At 37.9% G+C, this 17,557-nt stretch overlaps 1 protein-coding gene across 5 annotated transcripts in view; it reads left to right on the top strand.

The window, feature by feature from the left end:
• LOC148848257 (protein SWOLLEN 1-like) overlaps window positions 1–17,557 on the top strand; it is a 32,629-nt gene that overhangs the window by 10,068 nt on the left and 5,004 nt on the right. For 4 of the 5 annotated variants that reach the window (XM_088950325.1, XM_088950323.1, XM_088950324.1 and 1 more), the window contains exons 5-14: window positions 847–1,235; window positions 1,346–1,824; window positions 2,242–2,294; window positions 2,384–2,506; window positions 2,592–4,387; window positions 4,591–4,699; window positions 6,681–6,861; window positions 15,195–15,262; window positions 15,626–15,741; window positions 15,846–16,709. In XM_088950325.1, the coding sequence (XP_088806451.1) occupies window positions 847–1,235; window positions 1,346–1,824; window positions 2,242–2,294; window positions 2,384–2,506; window positions 2,592–4,387; window positions 4,591–4,699; window positions 6,681–6,861; window positions 15,195–15,262; window positions 15,626–15,741; window positions 15,846–16,709 (4,178 nt within the window). The remainder of the gene's footprint in view (window positions 1–846; window positions 1,236–1,345; window positions 1,825–2,241; window positions 2,295–2,383; window positions 2,507–2,591; window positions 4,388–4,590; window positions 4,700–6,680; window positions 6,862–15,194; window positions 15,263–15,625; window positions 15,742–15,845; window positions 16,710–17,557) is intronic. The other variant, XM_088950326.1, reaches the window with a different exon arrangement.

The following is a 17,557-nucleotide window of genomic DNA, read 5'->3' as shown; positions in this document are numbered from 1 at the left end:
TTTTTTTTTTTTTCTTGCGCTATTATTGTTGTAATTTCATCATTTTGTGCAATTTGCAATGCAATGCTAATTAATGCCTTACTCCAAAAGAACAAAAGGCAAAATTCCTATGATGGGCTTTATGGAAAAATCCTTAAATCTTTACTAGCTGCAGTCATATCAGTAACCAACTTATTTTCTCTGTTTGAGTTGGTAACATAAGATATATGGACAATTCTTTGAGGCAGAGCATTTGCCTGCTCTAAGACGAAGGGTGCATTTTGTGGATGTCACTGTTTGTAGCGTTGTGGGGTGCAAGAGATAAAATAGGAAAGCCTTTGGATGTGTTTTTAGTCACTTGCACAAAAGTGTGGATAGACACCCCCCATGTTAGGGATTGGTTATTCATGATGGAAGAATTTAAAGATATGAAGAAGGAAGCTTTTAAAACAGACTAGGATGAGATGGTTCAACCCAATATTGTTGGGTGTTAACAAAACTATAGTCCATACACATACTCTGACACACTTATATGCTATATTAATTTTTTTATCAGTTTTATATACTATATTCACTAATGCAAGTACTACATCCCAAATAGTGCTGCTCTTTTGGGAAATTACAGTGTAACATATAATGTGCAAAAGATTGTATGTAAAAGCAAAGCAAATTAGGGGTACAGAAGAGAACCACTTGGGTTTGGGGAATGTCTGGCAGTCTTGGCTTTGTACATAAAATTTCTTTTTCATAATTTAAAAAAGGTTGATATTTACCAGTCAAAAAAAGTTAGCAATGCTAATTCTTTGTTCATTGGCAGAATGACATCGACTCTTACCAGCTTTCTAATGTACAGATCTATCTTTGCAGATGTTCCTGTAAATGGTAGTGAGGTCTCCTTTAAACCTGCTGCTGATTTCCAAGACCATCCTCTGGGAGTTGGAGATAGTATTCCAGGTTCTGATGAATGTAATTGTGGTTCACCCATTGTTATTAGTTCAAGTGAACTTACTCAAAATAACAAAGAAAAACAGGAGGGGCAGAATGGTTCGTTAGACCAGAATGCCTGTGTTTCTGATTCTGTGGAGGAGCAAGGCTGTAAAATGGGATCTAGCGCTAATGATCTTAAAGGGAATGATGTGAGTGAGAATGATAGAAGCTTCACTTTTGAGGTGAGTGCACAAGCTGATTTGCCTGACAGAGAGACTGACAGGGGATGGAGACCATTTCCCAGTATTCAACCCTATGAATTTTCTCAGGTAGTTTTTTTCTTTGTTATTTATTTACATTGTCTAGGTATTTGCTTTACTTTTTGTTTTCTTTCCTATTTTTAAATAATTTAGCTTCTTTCCTTTTGATTCTTGCTAAGGCCATGGAAGGTTCTCCAACAACATATGGATTAAGCCAAATGGATCCTAAGGTGTTACAAGAAACTTCTCAGGGAAACCATCAAGCATCTGAAGTGGAAAATCTACGTGCTAGTTTTAAGGGTACACCTGAGCCTAAAAGTAGGAGAAGATCTGGCAAAGCAACTGACAGAGAAGCTGCTAAAGATGGGAAGTCTTTAAAAGATCCTCCCAGGCAGACAAAGGATAGGGGTGGAAATTCATGCAATGTATCTTCTAGCTCACGTGGGACAGTAAGCCGGGCTGTTCAAGGTGAAGAAATGAGATCCTATGGGTATATTGAAGGCAGTGTTGCAAAACCTTGTGGCGTTCCAACTGTTCAGACATCTACCTTGCCAGATTTGAATAATTCAGCTTCCCCATCCTCGCTGTTTCTGCAGCCTTTCACAGATTTACAACAAGTGCAATTGCGTGCTCAGATCTTTGTTTATGGATCTTTGATGTGAGTCACTGCTGATAGAATGTATAGATATCATAGGTTTACCATAGCACACAAATCAAGGGTGTTTCTTAGTTATGGTTATGTATGATTTGCTGGGTTTGTTGACCATTTTCAACATTCATCCTATCCTTGCATGTTGGAAAACATACAGGGTGTTATGAGTCCCATCTTGGAGATCTATATCAAAGAGAGATCATATGATGCTGTCAAGCATTCAATCTTTTTTTTTTTATGTTTTCTGAACGACCAGCTAATTGATTTGCAATCGGTCAAGTGGTTTGTTCAACCTGCATGTGTCACATAGACAGTTTTATTTATGGACTACACTGGGTTATGCGACTAGATTTTGGGATATGCCATCATATATTTCTCCCTTTGATTATTCTTATATAAGGTTGTTCTGTATTGTTGTTGCAGCCAAGGAACAGCACCTGATGAGTCATGTATGATTGCAGCCTTTGGTGATTCTGGTTCGTGTTTATACTCCACACTTTATTAACCTTCCCTTTTAATTTCTATTTGTTTGTTTATCAACCAAATACTTAACGTGTTATAATAGTATTGAACTTCACAGATGGTGGAAGAAGCTTATGGGATAATGTGTGGCATGCCTCCTTAGAGAGGCTTCACAATCAGAAATGCTTGCACAGTAATCCTGAGACTCCTCTGCCATCACATCTAGGTACATATTCTTGCTCTGTATCTGCATTAAATCTCAGCATAGTTTGCTTTTGGTCTTTAGTGGCATTTAAGAACGGAATTTGCAGGTTCAAGGGTTTCTGAACAATCAAGTAGGCAAAGTTCTCTCCAAAGCAAAACCCTTTGTACTCCTAGTCGATCTGGTGGTAAGGGCAATCCTTCGGCAACTATAAATCCTGCAATTCCCCTTTCACCCCCCATGTGGAGTATTTCAGCCCCTTCCTGTGATGGATTACAGCCTAGCAGCTCACTTCTGGATGCTAGTCAGGCAATTTCTCCATTGCATCCTTGTCAGTCTCCGCACATAAGGCAATTTGTGGGAAATACCAGCCCCTGGTTGTCTCAAGCCCCTTCGGCTGTGCCCTGGATTGTTTCTCCTCCAACTTCAGTGCTTGATGCCAGTGCTCATTACTCTGCCTTTCCCATTTCACAACCTGGTCAGACCTCTATCCGAGAGTTATCAGTACCTCAAACCTCTGGTATGCAGCATTCCCCTTTGAGTTCTTCAGTTCCTTCTGGGGGTCCTGGATCTCTGCTTGAGGCAAAAAGAACAACAGTGTCACCTAGCAAGAATGGTTCTGCTGATCGAAGACCTAGAAAGAGAAAAAAGAATCTAGCTTCTGAAGAAGATGGCAGCATCTCTTTGGTTGCCCAGCCTCAAACTGGATCAGTTTCAGCTGCAGTAGTTACTAATCTACCTACTTCTGTTGCTACCATAACCCCTGCCGTCTCTACAGCTAAAGTTGTTACTGCAAATTTAACTGCTTCATCCACATCTTTGACACAGCACCAGATAATAGGGGGTCAGGACTTGGACCAGAGGGTTATCTTTTCAAAAGAGTCATGCAGTAAAATTGAACAAGCTAAGCAACAAGCAGAAGAGGCTGCTGCTCTTGCTGCTACTGCAGTCAGGCACAGCCAGAGCATATGGAGTCAGCTAAATGTGCAGAAGACTTCTGGTTTGATTTCAGATGTTGAAGTTAAATTAGCTTCTGCAGCTGTTGCAGTAGCAGCAGCTGCTTCGGTTGCAAAGGCAGCAGCAGCGGCTGCTAAGGTTGCAACAGATGCTGCATTGCAAGCTAAACAGATGGCTGATGAGGCTTTACTCTCAAGACGAACTGGGCATCATGCTCAAACTACTGAAGCTTCTTTCTCTGATAGTGTGAAGAATATGGGAATGGTAACACCTGCATCAATCTTGGAGTGTAGAGATAAGATTGTCAGTTCGAGTTCAATCATTTTTGCTGCAAAGGAGGCTGCTAGGAAAAGGGTTCAAGCTGCTTCAGCTGCCACAAAGAGGGCAGAGAACCTGGATGCTGTGGTGAAAGCTGCTGAACTGGCAGCTGAAGCTGTATCACAGGCAGGAACTATTATTGCAATGGGTGATCCTATACCTTTGGCAATGAATGATTTAGTAGAAGCTGGTCAAGATGGTCATTGGAAAGTACAACAAGTCTCTTCAGAGAAGTTTTCTAAGTCAAGCAATACAAATGAAGGACAATCTAACCTGGACTGTGTTGGAGAAGGTCTTGATAATTCTGCTTCTCATTTGAATGAGCAGTCATCAAGGAAGCAAGAAACAGAACGAGTTACAGACCCGAGAAAGTTATCTTCAAAAGAGCTGTCTAGGCCACTGGTGGAGAACCACATGGGATTGGTGAATGGCGTTAGGAGCAGCGAAAAGGGATTGGGGGGACAAAAAGGTCGTAAAGCATCTGAATCTGCCAAAGCCATTGGGATTGTCTCTGAATCTGAGATTGGATCAAGATTTGGTTCTGTTCCTTTCCAAAATAAGGACCATGAAGGAAATCGCTCAGCAAGGTCTTCAAAAGAGAGTAGCATTAAAAAGGGTTCTGTTGTAGAGGTCTGCGAGCTGAACATTTTACTTATTCTGTCACATTTTAAATTGTGATTTCATTCTGGAGAAAAATAATAAATTGACTTTCAAAATCTTTCTTATGCTATTGTTTTACCTTGGAAAAGTTTGCTTATTGCTGATGGATGTGTTCTTAGCTGCGTACTCTTCTTTTTGTCTTTATATATTGATGTGGTTGAAATATTTTTTAGGTTCTTTCTGACAAGGATGGTTTTAGGAGGGCCTGGTTTGCTGCCAAGGTACTAAGTTTGAAGGATGGACAAGCTTATGTTTGTTACACTGAAGTTCTGCCTGATGAAGGTAAAAAATTGGGGCTAATGCCCAAATAATATATTTGTATATTTGATATTTCTTTAATTATCTCTATACTTGTGAAATGGTTTTTCTCCCCTTCCTGTCCACCAGAGGTTCACAATTTAAATTTTTAGGGAATTTCTATCCTAAAAAAATGGGAGTTTTGCAGTAAACTTTGAAATGGCATAAATCTTTATATTACAAGGGAAGCATTTGTATACTTTTCAGTTAATAATACATTAACTTTTTCTATATATATATTATTAGCATGGAGCTCTAAGGAATTAATGGCCTTAGAGGTTACATAACATTCAAATAATGCCCAGATGATGTATTTTTAGTTGAATTATCTCATGCTTGTGCTTAGATCTGGTAAAATTATATGCAGATTCTTGGTATTAACTCAATTTTAAGGAAATATTTCTTAAATTGTTGAGGTATGATGTTTTCTGGCAGAATTGTTGCCAATATTTAATAAATCTGTGTATTATCAATTATATAAATTCTTTGATTCATATCTTGGGAACCCTTCAAAATAAAAATTTCATGGGCAATTGCAAAGTTCTTTTTTTCATTGGTGTTGGAATTTGCAAAACATGCTTCCGTAATCCTTATGCAGTCTGTATAGTTTGTCCTCCTTTTTATCAGATTAGTATAATGTTGCTCCTTTTAGTCTGGGTGGCAGGTCCGTAGTTCAATTGTCTGGGTCAATTGAGTCAACCTGTGAAGTCTCCCAATAAATAATAAAAATACAAAAAATAGATAAAATTACTGAAACTTTCAGAAAATTTGCAGAAAAATTGGGCACGTCTCAAATATTATATATTCATCATAATCATATTAAGCAAAAATAAGTGTGATAAATGGGAATTCTTGTTATAAATGCTGGAAATGTCTATAAGTGGGAAAAAAGAGATTTGATGTCTAACCCATGACCTACTGACCAGGATAAATAGTTCAATTGTTCTGCTGGCTGGGTCACTTTTTCATTGGCCAAGTCTGTTTTTTTGGATGTAAGTGGTTCGAGGGTCATGCACACCTGGAAATCGGGGCAATTAATCCAACTGGCGTTTTTGACTGCTTTTTGAAAACATTGATTTATATATGTATGTGTTTTGTATATTAGGTGCACAAAAGGTACTGTGAATGAGCAAGTTTTTAGCTGGTAGCCTGGTACCAATATAAAATTACAAAGTAGTGAGGTACATTACAAGTTTACAACTAAAAAGTACTAAAAAACTGTTTCCATCCTTGATCTCTTAAAAAGAAAAAAACTATTTCTATCCTTAATTTCAACAATTGTTTCTTTATGGAATAGGGGCAGAATTTGCATATACAAAGATGCCAAGCACCTCAGATATAGGAGACAGTTGTTCCTCCATCCCCCATCAAGATGTCATTAATTCTGTCCTGGATTTTCCTTTTAAAATCTAGAGAACCGAAATATATGTACTTCAACAGCAATTTTTTTTCCTTTCTTTCCACACATGACACACCCCTTATAACAGTGAAGGGTGATAAAACGGCATTTTCTTCTGATATCATCTATGCACCTGACAATTAAACAATTTCATGAAGCTTCAGTACATTATCCAAGCAAATATGAGCATCTTAAGGTGTGCAAATTGAGCATGTGAATTTCCAGTGCAAATAGAAGGGGTTGAGTCCACTGTAAATCTGGGTTTTTCTTTTGGTTATTCTTTTCTATACTACAGTATCAAGTATTTTTTTATGCCAAAATCAGGAGATGTGAGAGGTAATTTGATTCACAAAATATGGTTGGACAGCTTTAAAAACATTGATTCTTAGTTAAATTCATGTTATCCCTGAAGTGGCTCAAATATTTTTCATATACCTTTTTGCAACATACTTGCATGAATGTTCTGTTTTGAGCATGCTAACAGGTATTGGTGCAAATATATTTTTTTGGGCACAATTATCTAAAGAAAATATTTTCCATGTTTGTTTTGCTTTCTTCTCTTTGTAGGCTTTGGTCAGCTAGAAGAGTCGGTGCCACTTGAAGGTGAAGGTGATATACCACCAAGGGTGCGGATTGCTCATCCTTGGACTGCCATGAAATTTGAGAAGACAAGAAAGCGACGTAGAGCAGCCATTGTTGACTATGCTTGGTCTGTTGGAGATAGGGTGGATGCATGGAAACGTGATGGGTAAGCATCTATCAACTTGATTTTCTTTTTCTTTCTGTTTTATTTGGAGAGTGGCTTTCTCTTCTCCCTCCATTAGAGTGCTTAGTAAATGTAGCATGTTGGTGCTTACAGAGTTGCAACATATGTATGTTATTGCATACCATTCTGTTTTCTTTTTTTTTTTTTTGATAATTTATTGCATACCATTCTGTTTATTTTGATAATTTATTGCATGCCATTCTGTTATTAGAGTGGATCATAAGAGAACCATTTTGGGGATGTTGGTTAGAAATTTACTTGTGCTTCAGTTAATTTTAGTTACTAATTGTGCATGCTTAGCTCAGGTTGGGCTATTTTAAGAAGCAATGCATTCCTTCCTTGCCTCCATAATGCGTCTTTTTTTGTCAACCCATGTTAATGTAATTTAGCATTTTTTTATAAAATTCATTTGTGCACTCTAATTTTGGTTCATTTATTTACTTTATTGCTTTGTCAAGAAGAAACATAGTGATGGAGGTATACATATTATTATTGTTGTGGGTTTTTTGTTTTTCAGTTGAATGGATACTAGACTTTTTTGTGTGTGTGTTTTTTATAAGGATAAGAAGATTCCTACTATTAAAAGGAAAAAGAATTCCATAAACATTGCCCCCCTAATCCAACTAACCGCTCATGGCACCCACAGTGATTTAAAAGGCGTGCCTCAGGCGAGGCGCATTTTAGGGTATGTGCCTTGCCCAGGTCCTAGGCACACCTCTTTCAAATGTCACACACCTGGTGCACCTAGGCGTGCTCTGAGAACCCCCCATTTGCTAATGTTGTTCATTCATTCATTGCAATAAAATATCTTCTTAAAAGGCGATGAAAGTTATAAAATCATTATTTTTTATGTGAGAAATAAGAGGTTCATACCCTAACAGACTTGTTCGGGCTTGCCTCGAGGGGCATGGTACAAAGGCGACTCATAGAATCAAGAATGCAATATGTTTTATATCACGTTAGCTACTTGAAGCAATGCAATTAAGGAAAAAAAGAGATTGTGGGTTTTACATGCTTGAAAATGCTTTATATGGTTGCTTTTCTTTTTAAATTTTCACTTGAATAAGCTTTACATGTTATGTTTATGTATTTTAATTTTAGATAATAGGTTTTTTAAAACGTTTATTTTAAAATTTAAGTTTATATTTTTTTATTAGCATTGCGTTTAATATTTTTTGCATTTTTTGGCACTTTTTTTTGCACTCTTTTTGCGCCTTGCGCCTCATGCGCAAATTGGCCCTTGCGCTTTTTTTGCGCCTTGCATTTTTAAAACACTGGGCACCCAATATCTGAACAGAAAACATTACAGCATTTAATAATAAGATCACAACTCCCTAACCTTAACTTGTATTAAAGATTTCACCAAAAGCTATTGGAAACTATAAATTCAACTGGAAAAAGAAAATAGTACACTAAGAAACACTAACAAAACCATTAATTAACTTCATTTACCACCCATAAGGAACTGACTTAAAACCAGCAATAAAGACCCAGAATGACTGACTGAAGAAAGATTACCCTTCTTCCCCTTCCTCTACCCTTACTTGATGCCTGTTTCTTGTAGGGCCAGTCTTTTAACTACTACTCCTCTCTTGTTGTTCAACTTAGGGGCTGCTTGTTAATGGCTGAAGTTGCTAACTGAAAGGCTCGTCGCTTTTTATTTTAGTTGTTAAAATAAATAAATAATAAAATTTTCAATGATATGTGGCCCACCCAACTTCAGTTTCAGCGATTAAGGTGCTTACATAGTGGCATTTATTTATTTATTTCTCTACGAACTCCAAGAAATTGCATCCTTTACTTTAAACCAACCATTCCGGTTTCCATTTCCAATGTCCGACTGATATTTGAAAGAATTCCTCTTACTGAGCATCTCATCCATGAAGGAAAACACAGTTTTCACTGATGTCAACCATACTTTTTATTGCCTTGAGCTTGTTGCTTGGCTTGTCATGATGTATAATCCCAACTATATCCAGTTTCCTCGCATTTGATGTTGAAGCGAAAGACAGGTCAGTGGAAAAAGACTCTCCTTCCTCCCCTACCTCCATTATCACACCTCACATTTACTTCACAAAGTTTACTAGTGAAACAGTTCCCAATCCTTGTTCACTGCTGCGTGATCACTCAAATGATCTACTATGGTAACTACCCTTTCCCACTCTTCTTGAGCCTGAAATTGAGACAATGAATGATAAATAACAAGATGGAAAAAAGTTTGCCCCTTAAGCAGAAACCCCACCCAAATGTTTGTTGGTTGGATAACAATTGTCTTGATGCCTCAACTTTTTTCACTGATGGAGCATCTTGAATACTGGCAGACAAGGCACAGCCCCCTGATCCAGTGAAATCCTGTAGCGTGGAAGTAACTCTAGCTTTCTTGCCATGCCAATGAATACAAGGGTTTCACTCACTTCAGGATACCTTTGGGTCCACAAGGAAAAGACTGGCTAAGGGCAACCTCATTTTTCATATGGCTTTCTTGGGCAGGCCAGATCCTTACAAAGCCTTGACCAAACCAAACTAACCAGGAAAAATCTAATTTATACTAGTCTGAAACTCAGTATTCACTATTCAGTCTGTCAGATGGATCTTTTAAACATTCAAACCATTAGAACTTTTTTTTATCAATAAACCACTGATTTCATTAATAAGGGAATAAAGTTACAAGGAATAGGAGCTAAAAATTCTTAACTCCCCAAGATATGGGAATACATCTGACTTAAAAACACAAAAACTTACAGCTGAGCCCAGAACCCAGAAACCCTATTAACCCCTTGCCTAGCTAATCCATCAGCAAAGGAATTAGCATTTCTTTTTACCCAAGTACATTGGACTTCCATATCCTTGATCAGCCATTTGAACTTTCTCTTCTCATTGCTGTAGCTCCACATCTTAGAAGTGTCTTCTTTTAACCAGTCCACTACAATCACAGAATCTCCCTCTATAATCAGCTTCTTAGCATTAATTTCTTTGGCCCTTTGCACCCTTTCCAAGGCTGCTAACACCTCAGCCCCCAAGGAGTCTCCCACTCCAATTGGGCCAGAGAACAAAGCTATTACATGATCTCTCTCATCTCTTAGTACCCTCTCAATACCCGAAGGCCCTGGATTCCCCATGTGTTGAGACACAAATAAAGGGAATATAAGTGTACAAGAAAAGGCCACGCCAGCCTTTAAAGAATATAACTAACAGCCAACCACTAGAACAAACTAAATAACAAACTAGACAAGTGGACTGGACAAGTGGAGAGGCTGGTATAACAGAATTGTAACAGCAATGTAACAGCAGTGTATAAATAACAGCAGTGTTATAACAGAACCAATTATTGAATTGGGAATACAACCTCTCTTCCTCTCTCTCTCTCTCTCTCTCTCTCTATTCTGGAGGTAGGCTCCCTCGAAAGAGTCCCTGAGTTAGGCAGTTCCTAACACCATGCTACTGCCATCAAAATTTAGTTTGATAAAACCAAGAGGTGGTGGGTTCCAATTGAGATTCGGAGTCTTATTTCTTGAAACCGAGCTAGCAACTTCTTTCCAATTTCTTAACATATCATTTGTTGAAAAATCTGTGAACTCATTCATTGTCCAACAAACAACTCTCATGCATAGTTCTATATGTCCTTGCATTTCTTTCCAAGCCTCTCTCGTTTTCCGAAAAGATCCTTGCATTTCTTTCTTTCCATATGTCCAACAAACAACAACTCTCATGCATCTCCACATAGCTCTTGATCTTTTTGTTGAGCATTCAATAGAAGAAGAGGAAAACAAGCTTTGTACACTAGTTGGAGATATCTACCTGCACCCAAACAAAGAAGCAAACCAATCCCTTTTTTTTTTTTTTGCCAAAACACAAGATATTAGTAAGTGGTAAACAGACTCACTAGCAACTTTGCATAAAACACACCAGTGTGGAGATAAACAACTATTGGGTCTTTTTCTTTGAAGTAATCACCTGCGTTGATTCTTTCTAGGAAAGCTTCCCAACAGAAACTCCCAACCCTTGGAGGTATAGGTTTACACCACACTTCCTTCACACAGGGAATGACAAACCAATAAGAATTTCTGGTTGTATTAGGGCTTTAAAGGAGGCACAAGTAAAGGATCCGGAAGGTCTTTGTAGGCTCTAGAAAAATCCCATCAAGAATGGACAAAAGAGTTGAAATATTATCCAGTTCTGTGTCCCCGAGTGCTCTTCTCGAACCCAAGTTCCATCCAAACCCAGAATTTGTTTTTGAGGAAACAAGGGAAGTGGCAATTGGTTCATTTTTGAAGGTGGAGATTGCAAATAAAGTCGGAAATTGGTCTTCCAAAGGGGTCTCCCCAACCCAAACATGTTCCCAAAACTTTATGAGATTACCCGAGTGCAAGTCATACCTGATCGAAGGAGAGAAAAGAGGCAAAACAGCTTGGATGGATTTCTAGGGTTATGTTCTTGTAGCCGTAGCCAGAATCCCAGAGTCCCAACCATTCTCTCCAAGCCCGTGAATACTACAAATTATCTTAGCCCACAATTTCTCCCTCTCCAATGAAAACCTCCACAACCATTTCCCTAGCAAAGCCAAATTCCTCTTCCTCAATTCCCAATACCTAGCTCTCCATCCTGCTTACTCCTATACACCATCTCCCATCTAACCCTATGATCCTTTTTTTCCTCCCCTAGCTCCCACAGGAAGTCCCTCATTAGTTTTTCCAATTTGCTAGCCACTCCTGTAGGTACCTTAAAAATTGAAAGGTAATAAATGGGCAGATTAGCTAAAGTAGACCTAATTAAGGCGATTCTTCCTCCAAGAGATAGGTAGTTTTTCTTCCAAGAAGCAAGGCCAGATCCTTGGGCAGGAAAAGACTGGATAAGGACAACCTCATGTTTCATTTGGCTTTCTTGGGCAGGCTAGATACTTACAAAGCCTTGACCAAACTAAACTAACTAGGAAAAATCTAATTTATAAAAGTCTGAAACTCAGTATTCACTATTCAGTCTGTCAGATGGATCTCTTAAACATTCAAACCATTGGAACTCTGCAATACTTCATCATGTCTACTGGATGGGTCCATCCCAATGTGTTTTTCTCCTTGTTGCATTGCCACCAAGTCATGCTAGACATTATGTTTTTTTACACCACCAATGTTATTACGTGTCCACCTATTTAATGCACTATCCTGGGGGCTCAATTCAACATTTGAATAAAAAATACATAATCTTTTCTCCTGCATCAAAGGATAACAAACCAGATAATACAGGAACTAAAATCGAAAAGGAATTATGGATTCAGTCTTTTAGAAATCTACAATTCTTTGTGAAAACCTAAATTATTTATAACTCAAATACTTTCTATTTATAGTAATACGTGCAATTGCTATTAATAGTGATTTTTTTATAATAAAAAGATGATTTTCATTAAAATAAAAAGATAATTACAATCTACTCTGGTGTTAAGGTAACAATGAGAAGGGACAAATCAAAAGAAACTTCCACAATTACAATTTTGTAACTCAAGAACATCCCAAAAATTAACTCCTAAATCTGATTGGGAGACTTGTGCAAGTTCAGGGAGAATAAATACCCAATCTGCTAAACACTTGCCAATGATTGCCACAATCTTTTCAATCTTCCAATGCTCATCTTCAAACACTCTTCTGTTCCTCTCTTTCCAGATGGTGGAACAGATAGCAATCAGAATGCAAGCTTCACACCTTTAATTTTTCAAGCACGTCCAGGTCCAGGAGCCTGATAAATTCTTCCACCTCCCTTTCCAGAAGAGGCCTTCTGAATTTAGGACTCCAAACCAACTGATCCTCTCTCATCTTATAGCATTGGCAGATTGTTATATCATTACCAGCCAACCTGTATAACCTCGGGCACAGCTCACTTAAATTACCCACTCCACACCAATCATCTCCCCCAAATTTTATCCTAACGCCATCCCCTACCAAAAACCTAGTTAAATTCTTGAATTCTTGATTAAACTTCATAATTCCTTCCCAAACACTCGGTCACTCACCCAAAATGAAGTGGACACCTCCCTTGATTTCCACCCAAATCTCACTAGTCACCACTCCATACTTTCCCACCATCACTCTTCTCCAAAGCGAATCCCTCTCCTTCTCTAATCCAAATCTCCTCGGCTATTTACCAAACTAAGCCTTGTTGATTGTTCTCAATTTTCTGATCCCCAAACCACCATCCTGCTTCAGCCTCCACACATTATCCTGGTTGACTGGATGGAACTTCTTGCGGGGGGGGGGGGGGGAACCCTCCCAAAGAAAATCTCCTTGAATTTTCTCAACTCTCTTTGCCACTTCTACTGGAACTTTTAACAATGAAATATAGTAGGTTGGTAAGCTTGATAAACCACTCCTAACCAGCGTGATTATTCCTCCTAAAGAGAGGTATTTAGCCTTCCACCTGTCTAGTTTTTTCTCCACTCATTTAATGATTGGCCTCCAAACAGCTACTGAAGTGGACTTGGCCCCAACCAGCATACCCAAATGGTAAAACGGAAGCTCCCCAACCTGGTATTCAAAAGCAGCAGTATGATTTATGTGAAAATTGTGGTTTATGATTCTTGGTAATCTATCATTTCTTGACGTTAAATTGCCGGTTCTTACTTGCATTAAACATTTCATTGATGTTAGAAGTTCTTAGATGTTAAGTAATCCTTCTCATGTTTATTATGTACTTTAGTGTGTTAAGGAAACTTCAGGTGTAACCTACTTGGAGCTTTATAACAATGTTGCAAGGCTTCACTCAACAAGATATGGAATGAATATTAATTGATTTAAAATTGTGTCTTTCCTGGTCTTGTGAGGTTTGTTATCTCAATCTCTCCCCCTTTTTCTTTCTTCTTTTTTGCTGTGATCACAAGCACCTTGTCTTTCTCCCTAATATAGACTATATATTTATTTCAAGTTGCATCTTGTTCTGCTAATGTTGCACTCACAACTAATTTTCTCCCCTACCTAAACACCTTCAAAACCTCACTTTTGCTCCTTCCCCATCCTAAACCCACCACATATGTTATATATGACCATATCTTGAATGGCTTGGCAGAGACATGTCACGAGTTTGGGCTGCCAGAGCTCAGCTCAGCTTGGTTCTTTTAGACCTTTAATCAACAAAGATGCCTACCAAATGACCAATACATGGGGCAATGCTCCTTGGATTCATAGACATCCCCTAAGGGAGGTTGAAATCCTAGAAAGGGAACTCAATGCCTCTTTCACATGGATCAGGTGAACTGCAAATGGGATGGCTGATTCATTAGCCAAACAGGGAGTTTATAGGCAGTAGCTTTTCTGGGATTTATTGGAACATTTTGTGGTGCAATGCCTGTTTTCCATTTTGCTGTAATTCTGTAACTGTTTCTCTTAATTGAATAAAATTCTTCTTTGCTGATAAAAAAGATTTCTTCTACCATGTGCAAAAATTTATAGGCATCAGCACCCCCACATCAAAAAATAGGAAAGAAAAGAAATGTGGTGTCTCTCCTAGGAACATGCAGTATTAACTGACCTGGTTTTCATTGTTCAACCAACATGTTCCTTCTATGCCGATAAGGTTCTCGCATCATAAGTATCTAAAAAAATCTTCTTCTCTTGATTAGCTTATTCACCCACATTTGTCCAAAATAATGATGTTTAAGGAGTGAGGTTCATGTTTTCTATGCCAGTTTCCAACCTGACACAGCCCTCTTCAGTCCAGGCTTGCAGTAGGCAGTGTGAGAGAAAACTTGGCAATTGACTCCTGCAGGTTTTATAATGTTGTTCAAATAGTGGATAGAAACCACATTGAGTTGCATGCTGTCTTGAAGCAATCATAGGCCTCCCTGTTTTCTCTCATCAGTGTATTCAAGTCTATACCAAAAGTAATGTTTAGGGGACTCAACCCCTATTCCTTTTTCTCCTTTTTGATCAGGAAATAGTTTATCAGAACATATGAAATAGCTGTTTTTTTTCTTTAGTTTGTCTGTTTCCTATGTTTTTGTTTGGTAACATTTTATGTTACACCTGTCATATAAAATCTTTGAATGTTGTTATTGATAAAGGAAATCAATATTAAAACTATCTGAAGAACACCATCTTATTTGTCACCTTAGAGCTGTACTGTCACAATAGACTGCATAAATTTTAGTGAGTTTTGCTTGGTTTTTCCTATATTTACTGCCTCGTTGAATAAGTAACATATTGTACATGTGTTGTCTATAAATATATAACTGCACGTACATGCACAGATCCTTGTAACTGATGACTGCATTTTATTAAAATTTCTGAATTTCTCTGAATTAACTTTTTTTGTGTCTGTATCTATATTCTCAGCTGGTGGGAAGGAATTATTACAGAAAAGAGCAAGGAAGATGAAACGTCTTTGACTGTCCATTTTCCAGGTATGAAATCTAATGCTGTATTTTTACCATTGAAGCGGAGTTCTTGTAGCCATGGCATATAATTTTTTCGCAAGATAAAGGACAAATTTATTAAGATCAAGAGGATCTAGCATTACAAGCAGCCCTTGGAGAGAACAGGAAAATAAACAAACTGAAAATACAAATCACAACATAGTCCAGTACAACTGATGTATATTTTCCACCTCTTGACTAAGTAAACAGCCATAATAGTAGTTGGTCTTCCCACCCATTGTTATCTCAAATTCCTATTTCTTGTTAACCACTTGAATTTCTTGATTTCATCCCATGGCATGTAAAATTTGTAGTTGTGAAAGTTCAATTTCTCTTCAATGTCTTGTTCAGCTCAAGGTGATACATTGGTTGTTAAAGCCTGGCATCTTCGACCATCTCTCTTTTGGAAGGATGGGCAATGGATTGAATGGTCCCGTTCAAGGGAAGATAACCCCTATGTTCACGAGGTCTGGTTGTTAATATTCTTTACACCACATGCTATCTGGCTGATTAATGTTTATTTTGGTATAAAATTTTGGGTGTCTATTGACTCATTTGCTACAATGCTTAGGGCGATTCTCCTCAGGAAAAGCGGCCAAAGTTGGGAAGACATGGAGCTGAAACAGATGTTGCAGTTGAGCTGAGTGGCATAGACAATACAGGGAAACCTGAGGAGGCAAGACCTCTGGCTTTATCTGCTAATGAAAAAATGTTTACTGTTGGGAAGAGTACCAAAGAAGGAAATAGTTCTGATGCTCCCAGAACAAAGAGGACTGGTCTGCAGAAGGAAGGTTCTAGGGTTGTTTTTGGTGTTCCTAAACCTGGAAAGAAAAGAAAATTCATGGAAGTAAGCAAACATTATATTGTAGATAAAGGTGGCCAGACAACTGAAGTAAATGATTCAATTAAATTTACGAAGTACTTGATACCTCAAGGATCAGGACCTCGTGGATGGAAAAATACTTGGAAAATTGATTCTGCAGGAAAACAAGCATCTAAATCCAAGCCCAAGCTGCTTAAGTCAGGGAGAACAGGTAGAAACAATTCTGAGAAAGATAGTTCTTCAATGTCTGTCATCTCTGTCTCAAAAGATGGCACTGTGCATGGTCATACCAAAGCTTCTGTTAGCCATGATGAACACATGTCAGAAAAGAAAAACCAGTTGGAACATTGTTCTTTTTCTGATAACAACAAAGCCGCTAAGGATTCAACCTTATTTTCTTCAGTTGCTCGTGCATCTGATGCTCCTTCCTCCAAGAAGAAGTCCTCTTCTATTGAAACCACCCTGAGGACTAAAGGAAAAGCTGCACCTTCTGGTCAGAAGTTGGCTAGAAGTGAAGAAAAGGATGCTGGTCAGTATGATAATACTGCAAAACAAGTTCCTGATGTCATTGAGCCTCGGAGATCAAATCGGAGGATTCAGCCAACATCAAGGGTACAATCTTATGCATCTTATTTGATACAATCTTATGTATATTCATTACCATTGTATTCTTTTGATCTTGCAAACCTTTTGAACTCATCTGTTTTTGTTTCTGCAAAATGTGCCTGGTAAGTTTGCATTAGCTGATGTATTTATAAAACAAGGGGTGGGGAGAAAATCTTTATTCTAGGCACTCTTGTAATTGAAGAAAAGCTGGGGGAGAGATAAGAAGTTTTATCTCTCACTCACTGACTCTTCTTTCTTTTGTAGTTCTTATATATTGTGCACTTTTTTATCCATTAATGAATTGAAATGATGTACTTATTGATAAAAAAAGGTTTGCATTGACATGAAATTTGGTTTCTGTGGTATTTATCTAGGAGTTGACTTGTTCTGATATGAAATTGAAGCCTTGAATTTAAGTGCACATTTAGTGAATCATTTAGTACTTGCTTTGTAAATTCAGGCATCACTTTGGTGTATTTCTTTGGAGAGAAAATAGTGGATTTTTTGTGAACATACCAGTTTATTTTTTTAATCAATAAGAATGAATTTTATTAATAATTGAGAAATTAAGGAGTTATGTCGAAGAGGAGCTAAAGAAACTTAAACTCCCTACTTCACCAATGTACACAAACCGTGAAACAATTACAAAACAGCCCAAAAGAGAGTTTCTGTTCACCCCTTGCTAGCTAAACCATTTGCCAATGAATTTGCACTTCTCTTTATCCATGTACAACGAACTTCAATGTCCTTAGTCAGCCACTTGAATTTCTTCTTTTCATTGCTGTAATTCCAGAGCTTAGAGCTGTCCTCTTTTAGCCATCTCACCACAATTTCAAAATCACCTTCTATGTTCA

The sequence above is a fragment of the Nelumbo lutea genome, chromosome 6 (genome assembly GCF_056320005.1).
Source record: "Nelumbo lutea isolate HS-2025 chromosome 6, American lotus-T2T, whole genome shotgun sequence".
Taxonomy (NCBI): Eukaryota; Viridiplantae; Streptophyta; class Magnoliopsida; order Proteales; family Nelumbonaceae; genus Nelumbo; species Nelumbo lutea.
Note: the sequence above shows the minus strand (reverse complement) of the source record. Positions and strands in the feature narration are given on the sequence as shown.